This window comes from Xenopus laevis, chromosome 1L (assembly GCF_017654675.1).
Source record: "Xenopus laevis strain J_2021 chromosome 1L, Xenopus_laevis_v10.1, whole genome shotgun sequence".
Classification (NCBI taxonomy): Eukaryota; Metazoa; Chordata; class Amphibia; order Anura; family Pipidae; genus Xenopus; species Xenopus laevis.
Window position 1 is genome coordinate 108,090,440 of NC_054371.1, and position 13,800 is coordinate 108,104,239.

General features: G+C 38.5%; 1 protein-coding gene across 2 annotated transcripts; it reads left to right on the forward strand.

Annotated features, from left to right (window-relative positions):
* Positions 1-8,378: 8,378 nt before the first annotated feature.
* On the forward strand, positions 8,379-12,541 carry c19orf25.L (chromosome 19 open reading frame 25 L homeolog). 2 transcript variants are annotated; one of them, XM_041581379.1, is made up of 3 exons: positions 8,379-8,509; positions 10,945-11,111; positions 11,208-12,541. In XM_041581379.1, the coding sequence occupies exons 2-3, from the start codon at positions 10,982-10,984 to the stop codon at positions 11,396-11,398; spliced, it is 321 nt and encodes a 106-aa protein (XP_041437313.1). In that variant the 5' UTR covers positions 8,379-8,509; positions 10,945-10,981; the 3' UTR covers positions 11,399-12,541.
* Positions 12,542-13,800: the final 1,259 nt, after the last annotated feature.

The following is a 13,800-nucleotide window of genomic DNA, read 5'->3' on the forward strand; positions in this document are numbered from 1 at the left end:
ACATAACTTTTACACAGTTAACAAAATCAGACAAGAAACATTGGAAGACTGGCAGCGGCTGCCCGGAAAACAGTACTAAATAACATTGACTAAATAAAGAACCTCCCACCATAATGATAGTAAAACAAAAGCTACACTACCTCTTCCATATGGATTGGTTGGAAGCCACAATTAGAAAGGAACAAAACACAACAAAGTTTTTTTAAGAACTGGACAAAATACATAGAATCCTTACCACAACAAATCAGACACCTTACAGTACATACATTTAGATACACCACCTGTTATAATACAGCGATAGTGACAGAACAACCGTTAGCCATGGAATCGTCCCGATACCTCAGAGACCAAGTACCAGATCAACGAGAACCAAGCCGTGCCCCCCCCCCAGGAGTTGCCTAACTAACAGGTTAATGGCCTCCTATCCACAGAACCCTCAATAGGGTCTCATGGACGTTGTCACTTGAGCTGCAAGTTTACATTGTTATTATTGTTATGATGATGTTTTAAAAAAGTAGATACATAATGTTAGTGGAACAATACAGAAACCTAATGTATAGTCGTAACTGTATAACTATTATGTAAAGTTACTTAAATAAAAACAAGTTTAAAAAAAAAAAACAAGGTTTTTTTTTTCTCCTTCAAGGTACCCATACACAGGCAGATATAAGCAGCCGACATATTAAGTCAGCAATTTATGGGGCACTCTGACGGGCTTCCCTGATGGTGCAGGTTTGTTGATGTGGTCCTCGATCCTCCCATATTCTCTAGAGCCCAACGATCGGATCAGCCTGATACGGCCCACCTCAAGGTGTGTATATTGGGGAGAGATCTGCTTCCCAAACGAGACGATCTCTGTATGTATGGCCAGCTTTACAGTAACTTCCAGGCTGAGAATGTAATCCCTTTTTAAATGTTGGAATAATATTTGATTTTCCCCAATCCAATGGACCATACCTGAAGAAAGTCTGGCTAAAGATAAACAAAATTCTGTAAGTACCCTGGGGTGAACTCTATCAGGACTCGGGGCTTCTTTAAGGGGTTTTTCACCTTTGAGATAACTTTTAGTGTGATGTAGAGAGTGATATTCTGAGCTAATTGGCAATTGGTTTCATTTTTTATTATTTAAATTTTTTGAGTTAATTAGCTTTTTATTCAGCTCTTCAATTAGCATTTTAAGCAATCCGGTAGCTAGGATCCACATTACCCTAGCAACCATGCATCAATTTGAACAAGAGACTGGAATATGAATATGAGTGGGCCTGAATAGAAAGACAATTAAAAAAAAGTAGCAATAACAATACATTTGTAGCCTTACAGAGCATTTGCTTTTTAGAAGGGGTCAGTGACGCCCATTTGAAAGCTGCAGAGAGTCAGACGAAAAAAGGCAAATAACTATTAAAAATAAATAATGAAAGCCAATTAGAAAGTTGCTTAGAATTGGCTGTTCTATAACATGCTAAAAGTTACCTTAAAGGTGAACCGCCCCTTTAACAACGATATATTATCAATATACATAATCAATGTATAGTATGGTTTCTGGTTTGGCCCTTAACAATATGTGACATGAAGTTGTCATGCAGAGCATTTATATAGTTGTTTCCATTAACTTTGCTGGCAGTATTCTCTCTTCAATCCCCTCCCTGTTAATAAGACTTGGCCCAAACTTGTAGTCTATTTGCAACAGAAGCTGAGCTCTAATCGATCTATCTATCTATTACCAAGTTGCAAAATTGCTGTCTGCTCATACCTCCAAGACATGCCCAGTAAGGAAGGCACAATGGTGTTATTTTAAACCATGAAGTCAGATGGAGAAAATGTTGTCTTGCTCTGAACAGATTCTTATTAGCCTCAGCAGTATACTTACTGCATCTTTTAACTAAATGACCAAAGCTGATACTACACTACTTCACTCTTCACTTGTCACACCAGACGAGTTAGAAAAACAAAAGCCTAAAAATTAATATGGCTAAAAATGTATTTTATATTCTGAACTTTCTGTACCACCCCAGGGCTTCAGCAGACATTCATCCATTAAAATTTTTCCATGAGATATCATCCAACATTGTCCACAGGATTTTGTCTTGTTTAAGTTGTCCATAGCACTGCACATTAGTGATGTGCGGGTCAAGAAAAATCAACCCGTACCCACCCTTAACACGCAAAATGTTGCCTTTGTCTAGAACACGTGCCCAACCTGAACCTGCGCCTTCTTGCTCTTACGATTCTCACATCCAACCCTGATAAGGGAATCCTCAGTGGCACAGATCTTCGCTGCTAAAGGGCTGTTTGCCTTGGGCTAGAAAAGAGTGTAAACCGGATGTGACATCATCGGAAGTAGGTGTGATCAGGAAAAAAGAAGTAAAAAAGGAAGTGATGTCATTGTAAACTGGAAGTGACATCATCGGAAGTAGACGTGATCAGAAAAAAGGAGTAAAAATCGCTATTGAGAAGACCCGCGGCCCAACCCGCAGAACCGCCAACCCGCGTCTATACCTGCACACAGGTACCCACAGGGTACCGCAGGTTTTTGCTGGTAACCCGCGGGTACCCGACCCACTGCAGGACTCTATCACAAAGCTGATTTTGCAAGAAAAATGTAAAGAAACACTCTGCTATAAACTCTGCTGTGTGTGTGTATGTGTGTATATAAGGGTAATGGTACACACAACATTTTTACACCAGAAAAGAAACCTCCTGTCAGCTTTGTGTTGCAGAAGCACTATAAGGTATAGCATCCACCTGTCAGTGCGTATATTATTTCGGTACAAAAATGTATAGTTTGGGGATTCTGCATTACAGGCCACATCAAAGCATATAGGTATTTTTTCCACCCGTGAGATATATGCTGACATCAGCATATGTAAACCCGTGTTTAGTCCATGTTACCTTTTATATACCATAGGGTAAAAAATCTTCAGTGCTGATACTTGCCTCAGAGTACTAGTGTTGTAGATTCTTTTCTTTTCAAAGTTGTAGATTACTATGGGGGCTTAACTATCTATACCTCTTCTCATGGCTAATGAAAGGGTTTGGGGCTAGCTCACAGGCTAGTGTTGTGTTTTCTTATGTCTTAGAATACATTGACATGTATGTCATCCTCTGGGATGGACTGTGGCGCAGAAGTATGCATTTTAATTACAAAATCTGTCCATATGTGCACTGAAGGGAGGATGCCATGCCTATCAATGCATTTTAAAAGCAGGACAAAAGGCAATGTATTTACAAAGCATTTTTCTAAGTACAGTGCTTTCTTGACATTTGACAGTCTGGGTGTAGCTGAAAACTATTTGTGTTACATCATGGTTCACAAAGATATTTGCAACAATAAAAACATGTCATGAATGTTTTTATCTCTTTGCAACATTAATTGACCTTTGATCAAATACTGTCAGCAAACAGATTTCATATAAACTAAGAGGTGCAAAAGTGAAATGCCAGGTACAAGGCACTTAATACTTTCCATAATAGTACTTTTTTGATTTTGCTATACAGAAAATGAAACATGGAATTTATTGTGAATACCTTTGTCAGAGCACAAATAGCTGTTGCCTCACCTAGCTGGTGTAATGTCAATAAAGCTAGGAAGGTGTATTGTATTGTTCTACTTAAAGAATTCTGCAGTGTAAAGGTATGAAAGCCCAGAATACTTGTGTTAGCCATAGGCCAAGGTTGAAACCTTTCTTTAATCCACCTCAACATAGGAACAGGTTTTGCCCTTTGCATTTTATTCAAATCTGTAACTTGGAAAAGTAAACCTCTAAAAACTGGCCAACACTGTGGCTTAACATAATTCACCAACCAAGTCACATGTATAATAACATGGTGTTCCACCTGTGTTCAGCGCTTACATGCGTCCTCTTGAGGATGTGCCCATACAGAAGAATTGAGTGTGTCTTGGCCTGCACTCCCCTGTGGTTGAATGGGTTGAAAGGGAACGCAGGGGAGCAGAGCCCAAAAAGCTCATGTGTAAGAGCCCTAACAATGTGGCCAGGTTAACAGGACTTTAAAAAATAAAAAACTGAGCACTTCCAGTTGAAAGAATTTAAAGTAGCAACAATATAGTATTGCAACATAAGATTATAAGTAAATTGTGCAGAACTATAAATTGCACGCAGGATGCTGCCACCTTGAGTGATTTGACTACATTGGAATACTGGGCAGCAAACTGCAAAAAGGTTCAGAGTTGATAAGTGCCACTTAAATAAGTGGCACTTATCAACATGCAGAAAACAATATAAATGTGAGTTATACACTACATGGCAGTGTGTTGGGGGTTCCCTTATTTGAGAAGGATCTGGGGACTTTAGTAAATAAATTGCCTAATTCCAGGTAGTAGTTTCAATTATGGATCCTCACACACCAATTTTCTGCAGTTTTCTTTTATTTGTGTTCACCACCAATATCAACGTTTCGGGGGGTACAACCTCCCTTCGTCAGGATATACATTCAAGTGTGACAAAAAACATCTTTATAGGCTTAGCTCCGCCTACATTGTTACATGTGATCTAATTAACATTTTACTTTGTTTTCCCATTTAATTTAAAAATTCTCATAGTGCATAGATATTTAGGTAGTTTTATCCTATAAAAAAAAAAATTTCTTTTATATAAAACAATAAAATATTAAATACTTAATATGTGATTGTGATTTCCCTTGATTCATTATAACCCTACAATTTACACCCATACCCTTTGTCTTCAGACAACAGTTCCTTAAAGTCAGTGAATCATTTTCTACCTTTGTTGATAATATTATTTTCTCTCTATCCCCTGACTGTTCATATCTGTGGAAAAACAGAGAGATGGAGAGTTGTGACAGTAAGTGAAAAGTGACCGTAAAATCTTGAGAATAAACATATTTTGGGAATATATACTTAGGAAGATGTATATTATAATCATAAAAAACAAGCCAAACTGAAATTTTCATTGAGACCCTTTGGTGTTAGCGTTTTGAGTTGCCATATCCAAAAGGCTTCACGTCTTAAAAGATTCCTTTTAAAATCATTGCCTTTATCCTTTTGCACCACTTCTAAAATTTGCCACCTTAGCTGCGATACGTTGTGTTTCATTTCGAAGAAATGTTTTGCTAATAGTGTCTCTTTCTTATATTTCTCTTTTTCCTTCTCTTTTACCCCATCTGTTTCTGGTTTAAAATTTCTTATGACACTTTTATGTTCATACATTCTTAATTTGAAAGATCTAGATGTTTGGCCCACATATCCTAATCCACATATTCCAATAAAAATGGAACCTTTCCTTGTCACAATTGTGGACACTGCAGCGGGGTGATCAAAGGAGATATATGTAAACACCCGAGCTTAGGACATGATATAAAACTTAAATCCTTTTCCACATGTGACACGGAAGGTGTAATCTATTTATTAAAATGCCCCTGCGGATTAGGATATGTGGGCCAAACATCTAGATCTTTCAAATTAAGAATGTATGAACATAAAAGTGTCATAAGAAACTTTAAACCAGAAACAGATGGGGTAAAAGAGAAGGAAAAAGAGAAATAAAAGAAAGAGACACTATTAGCAAAACATTTCTTCGAAATGAAACACAACGTATCGCAGCTAAGGTGGCAAATTTTAGAAGTGGTGCAAAAGGATAAAGGCAATGATTTTAAAAGGAATCTTTTAAGACGTGAAGCCTTTTGGATATGGCAACTCAAAACGCTAACACCAAAGGGTCTCAATGAAAATTTCAGTTTGGCTTGTTTTTTATGATTATAATATACATCTTCCTAAGTATATATTCCCAAAATATGTTTATTCTCAAGATTTTACGGTCACTTTTCACTTACTGTCACAACTCTCCATCTCTCTGTTTTTCCACAGATATGAACAGTCAGGGGATAGAGAGAAAATAATATTATCAACAAAGGTAGAAAATGATTCACTGACTTTAAGGAACTGTTGTCTGAAGACAAAGGGTATGGGTGTAAATTGTAGGGTTATAATGAATCAAGGGAAATCACAATCACATATGAAGTATTTAATATTTTATGGTTTTATATAAAAGAAAAATTTTTTTTTATAGGATAAAACTACCTAAATATCTATGCACTATGAGAATTTTTAAATTAAATGGGAAAACAAAGTAAAATGTTAATTAGATCACATGTAACAATGTAGGCGGAGCTAAGCCTATAAAGATGTTTTTTGTCACACTTGAATGTATATCCTGACGAAGGGAGGTTGTACCCCCCGAAACGTTGATATTGGTGGTGAACACAAATAAAAGAAAACTGCAGAAAATTGGTGTGTGCGGATCCATAATTGAAACTGCTGCCATTGGAAGGCCACGTCAGGCCGAAGGATAACCAGCACCACTAAAGCAGATAAAGTGAGTAAAATTCCAGGTGTGCGGTGTAACCTTTACAATACTAATTCCAGGTAGTGTCATTCTGTGGCTACTAAAGCAAATAAAGTACTGTCTTGCATTAAATAAAGGACATAAACTCATGGGATGAAAACATAATTTTGTCTCTTTATAAGTCTCTGGTAAGGCCTCACCTGGAGTATGCAGTGCAGTTTTAAGATCCAGTCCTTAAGAATATAAAGTAGCTGGAGAAAGTGCAGCTAACAAGACGTGCAACTAAACTGGTTAAGGGAACGGAAGATTTAAATTATGATAGTAGATGGTTGGAGTTGTTCTATATGTAAAAAAGATGCTTGTGAGGGGACATGATTACTAGTTACAAGTACATTAGCGGGTTTTTTTTTTTACCATAAAGAGGATCACTGCACCAGAGGCCAACCCTTTAGAATAGAGGAACAGAACTTTCATCTGAAGCAGCATAGGTGATTCTTCAATGTGAGGACAGAGGATGAGAAATGTCCCTGACAGATAATGTTGTGATGGCTGGTTCTCTTAAAGGGGTTGTCCACCAGAACTAGGGGTAGGCAGAAGAGGCAGCTGCCTAGGATGAAATGAAAGGGGGGCGCTGGGCAGCTACCTCTTCTGTCTAGTCCGTGTTCGCGCCTCTTAGTCTTACTTCCCTTCCTTCCCTCTGTCACCCACCCCTCCATCGCTCTCCACTCCCTCTTTCGTTCTCCCCTCCCTCCTGTCACCCTCCTACTCTCCCCTCCATCGCTCACCCCTTCATCCCTCCCCTCCGTCGGTCTCCCCTTTGTTGCGGTTGAGCGTATGCGCACACGGGGGGGGGGGTTGCCAGCAGGGTTGCCTTAGGCATCCAGCCAACCTGGCCCTGTAGAGACGTGCTGTCCAAATGGCGGCCTGTGACCCCCCCCCCTTGCGTGGCCCTCCACATGAAAGTATGCCCGCTGTGTCTGTTTACCATGTGCAAGATTTAAAATGTATCAGTACAAAGATTAACTGGCCCCTGCATTGTTTACACCTCAAATTCAGACTATATACTCCTGCATTGATTACACTTGTGACACCTCTATTGCTCACACACTAAAGCCACATACTGTTCACACCTGAGACCCAAACTGAAACTGGCCAAATAGTTCACCTGTTCACACCTTATACAAAATGCTGACCGGGCACCAGCACTGTGTCACTGTATGTTTTTTTATGAAAAACTCAAATGTAAAAACAATGGGGGGGATCAAGTTATCGGCAAAAAAAAAAACCTTGAATAATTTGAATTTATAGAGTTTTCAAGCGCAAACCACTGAAAAACCCCTGAAAATCATGAAGGCTACAAACATCTTCAGATGGTTTAAGGGACCTCTGCCATTGACTTCTACATGACCTTGACAGGTTTTTGCTGGAGTATTTTCTAATTCGAGCATTTTGCAGCTTCGGGGCATTATAAATCAAGAAAAATTCAAGTTTTTTTAATCCCGAAAGATTGAAACTACCCTAAAAAAAACTCAAATGTTTTGGGAAAAACACAAATCAACCTTTGATAAATAACCCCCATACTGTATAGTTCTACCACAATAGTTTTTGTTAAGAATAACAAAAATATATCCTGTCATACATTCACTAATGCTGGGTATTGGTCACTTAGGGTTATCATTGTAAAGTGAAAAGGCTATAGGGAACCCATGGTGTTAATGCAATGTCTTATACTAACCTCAGACCTAAACAGAAATACACCAGTGATAAGAGTGACATTTTGTTTAATGCTAACTTCCTGTCACAGCTAGCTACTACAAGTAATTCTGGCCCAAAAAGTCCAAACTTGCATGGTGGGATGAAAAACCTATGTATGCACATTGTAAAATAAACTAACGTAAATACAGAACTATTATTTCACACATGACTGTTGAAAAGACGTATTATTTACATATTACAAATTACATATTTTGGCCACTAGAGGTCGCATTTACATTACGTTTGTGCTTCAAGGATTTAAGACGTAACCAACTAATGATTGACGTATGTTATAACCAATGGGATTTGGCCTTACTACTCAGTGTGCCTCGTTATGCAGGTCACTTGCTGATGATGTCACTCCTGACGAAGCTCTAGTTGTGGGGGATACTGTAAAGTGGTGACATCCAGTTAATGTGTCTCCTGCTCTGCCGGTACATCATTTGTGATTGATAAGTATGTTATGACTTACTAATGTCTCTAATACTTTGTATGTGACTTTTCTATTTCTTCAGGGAAATGTTAATGTAATGTTGCATTTAAGTTATTCGTGCCGACTGCCTAGGTGCTGTCTCGACATAGTAATGGTCGACATAGTAATGGATATGCAATATCTCCTGTAGGTAGGGGTGTTCTTTTGCCTTGGTGTTGATACGAGACGTTTTGATTATTTTTATTGTTTGTGGAGTTTTTTTTTTTGGTGTGTGCTTTTTTTTGTATATTGGTATATTCTATCACCTAACCCCCCCCCCCTCCATGCATCAAGTGGCACAATCTGTCACCCTCTTAGGTAGTACAGCATTTTTCTCTTTCATTTTTGGTTAATTGCTTATTAAAGGAAAACTATATCTCCAAAATAAATATTTGAGCAACAGATTATATCAAATTGAGTGGCATATTAATGAATCTTCCCAGACTGGTATATATATTTAAGTATATATTGTCCTTTTACCATTCCTCCCAACTGTCCCTTTTTCGGAGGGACAGTCCCTCTTTTGACTGTTCAACCCGCAGTTGCTCATTTGTACTGGAAAGTCCCTCTTTTCTCTGCATTGAACAGCCAGAAAAAGAAACAAAGTTTCTCACTTAATTGGCTTTTAGCAGAGAGCCCAGAACAGCTAACAGGTGCAAATAAGATATTTTTTAACAATTTTGAGACACAAAAACACAGTTTAGATAAGTTTTATGCAATATGTTTTTATAGAGACCTACATTGTTTGAGGGTTATAGTTTTCCTTTAAGAGATGGGAGCCCTGCACTGGGGAGACTGAATCGTCACTTGTGCCGATTGCTACATTTTTCATTTTGAAATAGAACATTGCATACCTCCAGAATCAAGTCTATCCCCCCTCGGTGTTAAGTGGTAACAGTAGATTTTCCCCCCTTGGTATCAAGCAGTTTGCCGGTCTTTACCACTTTACGTGGGTAGGGTGGACCACACCACAACCCCCCACCACTCTTGGGTTGTACCATACCAAGTCAAGGCAATGACTTATTCATATATGAATATTGAAATATTACGTGGAACCGTTTGTAGGGAGTGTGTTAGCCAGCCTATTTCAGCAACTCTCACTTTTCTCACATTGCTTTCTGCAAGCACCACCATATCAGCATTGGAAATAAGCCATTAGAAACTCTCCTTGTCTCGATCTAGGTGTACGCTAACCACTCACCATGTGTCTCACACACTGTTTTGACATTGGCCTGCTCCTGTCTGTTCACATGGTGTCATTTGACTGTCAGGTCCTGGAGGTTTTAAGTGAGGGACAAACAGGATCTAGATTTATTCTGGTGGCAGTGTTTGGCTCTTAACAGCAGTTCTTCTATGCAATAGCGGTTACACTAAAGCTAAGAAGGGGGTTACTACTGATATTGTAGATCAGGGGTAGGTAACCTGCGGCTCCAGAGCCTCATGCGGCTCTTCATCCTGCTTGCTGCGGCTCAGTCATGCGGCTTTGCCTGTCAGGTCGTATTTACAGCCCTTGCAGTAAGCACACTCAAGAAGCCGCCAGCAGGTGCAAGGGCTGTATAGAAGTCCCAGGAGTGGCAAGACTGAGCCACAGCAAGATGATTCATCATGGTCCTTACCGCGGTCACACACTCAAGACAAAAGAGAGACGATCAGCATGGAGCTTCAGAAACAGAAGTCACATTAAACAGATGAGAACACCAGCATTTAATAGGGCTATTCAGTGTTTAATTTATTTCAAAGTAGCCCTGCATATACACAATGCACTTCTGTTTGTTGTATTCTGTTGTTGTAACAGTTAAAATTAAAAAAAAAAGTTTATAAGCTGTGTTATGTTTTGCGGCTCCAGACTATTTTTCTTTAGTGGGAGAGGGGCAAAATGGCTCTTTTGATAGTAAAGGTTGCTGACCCCTGTTGTAGATTAACCTGCTGTTTTGGATGAACAGTCATTTTTAACCTGAAACAGCTAGACTATTACATCAATTGCTATTATTATTGCAAGTTTTGATCAACTAACAGCTGCTATTACCTTCATACATTTATGAATTGCCTCCAGGTTTTTCTTAGCAGTGATCTAGGCTGAGGTTTGAATATTTGGTGAACCATTAAGAGCAGTCAGTTGTGTTGTTGTCTCTATCTGTATACACCTAGCAGGAGTCGGAATATTGAAAGAGTGGGTGCCTACCTCAGCCTTTAATAGTAACCCCTCATTACAGCACTTACAGATGTAGGCAGTGCTATATTCATAGGGGCAGCTGCAGGTCTCCCTCCCGAAAAATGATTTATTCCTCGGTCCCTCTCAAAAGCAAGCATATTTTATGAATAATTATCATGAAATACAAACAAAAAGAGAGCCAATATTTGTTTTCATATATAAATTGCTATTTCATTTTCATGTAGGTAATAAACTTTCTTTCATCTGTGAGCATTTTTGGTTATGACCTCCAGAACCAAGAAGCGAATTGTCCTACCCACCCGACCCGAGCCACCCAGCATTGAGCAAATTCTACAAGATGTCCATGGGGCTCTAGCTTCTGACCCAGTGTTTATCTGCGACTTCAGTGATGGTAAATAGTGCTGGTTTATTTCCAAAGTATCTGTGGTGATGATTCAGTCAGCCCCCCCCCCCTTTTTTTTTTCTTAAAAACATATTTGTCTTACAGATTCCTTGCTTTCTAATAATGCTACCGTATGTGAGAGGGAGAAGCAATATGGTCAGAGCTGTAATTATGTGGATATGAACAACAAACTAAAGGAAATTCTAATCCAATTGAAGACAAAATCTGTTGCGTTGAAGTGTGCAGGGGAAAAACTGGAAGAAGACATTGAGAATTTGAGAGAAGCAACCATGTGAAATATCTCCAGGGAAAGTTCCACAAAGTTTTTGGGAAAATATATATAGGTGGATGTTGGTTATTTTTTTCATTTTTGCTTGGCATTTGGTTTGGCCTTGCATTGCAAATATACCTTTGATGATTGCCAATAATTTGAAACTTGCAGACTGAGGGGACTGGGTCATTGGTCATGCTAACAAACTGCTGTGTGATGCATGTTACATTTTAGTTTCAGATATGTGCCTCTGTTTGCTTATATGACTATTTTCTTTACTAATCTTTAGGTAATGCACATTTGGTCACCTCGGATAGCAACATATGAGTGCAGATTCACTACATTGACCACAATGAGTACCATAATTAAATTGCTGGATCTCTGCTTTTGACTGAAAAAAAGTGATTTTTGGAAAGACTTATCAGTAGGTGGTATTAGCATTCTTCATGTTCTCTTCAAGTTTTAAGTAAAGTTTTGCTTGACATTGGACATTTGTTCGGACCCATATACTTTATACTCAATTTTGATACTTCATTGGCCATTGCTCTGAAACATGCAAAGCAAAGGAATAGGAACATTGCCTATACTAAAAAGACAATGCTGTGGAATACACAATAATTTATATTTAGGTCTCAGACATGTGTGCCACTCGATACTTATATGACTTCTCCTTGTGGTATTGCTTAAATGATGCACATGTGGCCACTAACATAATCAGCACGTTAGAGCAGAATAACTACAATGGCTATGATGAGCACCGTGACAAAATTGCTGGGACACAGGCAATTACTGGGACAACTCGTGTCATCCAGTCCAGCCGAATATCATTCCTTATTGTGTCAGCTACCTCCCTACATGACCCTTGGTTCGAGCGTGTCTCTGAATGGAATCTAGTGAACTTTGTAGACCAAGAGGCTGTTAAAGTTGTGCCAATTTATGTGGGAATAGATGAATCACAGAGACCCCTAATACTACGTTTTCTGACTAGTCTTAACTTTGATTGCAAGTACTTTCAAAAGAAACTTCTGAATAGCATGAAACTGAGAAACCATCACTGACTTTGCAACTGTGGATGTTTTTTTGTACTGTTGCTATTTCTTTCATGGCCACTTATAGAAGCATGTTCCATTATTTAAAAAATCATTTTTAAATAAATAGAGATTGGCTATATTGTGATTCATACATATCTTATTGTTTCTAGAGCACTAGTGGTCACATAATAGAATATAAATCAGATCCCCATTGTCCTGAAGTATTTGGTCTTACTCATCTTCTTTGGTCCATTGGAAGGACATGAGCCTGCACATCTTAGAAATCCAGAAACTGAATGATCCATTTGATGATAGGCTTGCCAAGTAGTGATAGTATTCCAAAACCATTAGGCCAAACAAACCTTGTGATAGTTTGTGGTTGTAGGATGCTTTGGGAAAATGTTACTGCCATTTTTATACTTGTGGATAAGAACATTTTTTGTACCAAGGGACTATATTTATGTCCTTTGCAACTTCAGGTTGTCATAGATTCTAGACTAAGCAGAATATACCTTTATATTAAAGTGCAATAAAAGAACCACATTGCACATATTCTAGGGCAGAGAAAAAAAACACCAAAAAAGTGATACTGTAGGGCAAGTTAACAGCAGGGATTTTGTCAGCCGTGCAGTTTTTCAGGTTTGAGGCAAAATGCTAGTGAACATAGGTTAACCTTGTAACGCCTCTGAGGCCTGCAATATAATCATATTATTGCAGGAATTATGTAGCAGTGAGCATTTTCAAGAGTGAAAGCTTCTATCAGTGGCAATGTCAAAGTAGCCTATGGAATTTGCCTCTTACCTGGGCAACAAAATGTCCCATGTGGCTACTCAGACCTAAAGTGATACTGACACTAAAAAAATACTTTTTAAAATATGAATGTACATTAAAAGTTACCTATAGGTCATTCTGTTGTTTTTTGCTGAGAGGTTTGTATTTGTAAGTAATTGTTAGTTAAAGTTCCTAAACCTGACTGTTTTGTCAACCTGAGTGTCCCTTCACAACTTAGTTAGAGTTTCTAATGCTAATAGACTCCTGCTGCACAAGTATGGCAGCCCCCTCATAAGCGATCAAAGGGAGTCAGATAGGTAAGGTAAAAACACTGGGTAAATACTTTATGGCAAAATTATAAGTAGCATGCAAAGTCGATTGTATGGCAGATGTAATACAAGGTTCAATTTCTGCTGTCAGTAAAAGTGATACTGACACTGAAAACATTTTTCAAAAAATTAATCTACACTAAAAGTTACCTATAGGTCATGTTGATTGTTTTTCGCTTATAGTTCTGCATTTGTAAGTAATTGTCACTTGAATTTCCTAAACCTGACTGTTTTGCTACAGGGCGACGATCCATCGTACATCGATCGATTTCTTCTCTCTGGCTATCTCCTATTGA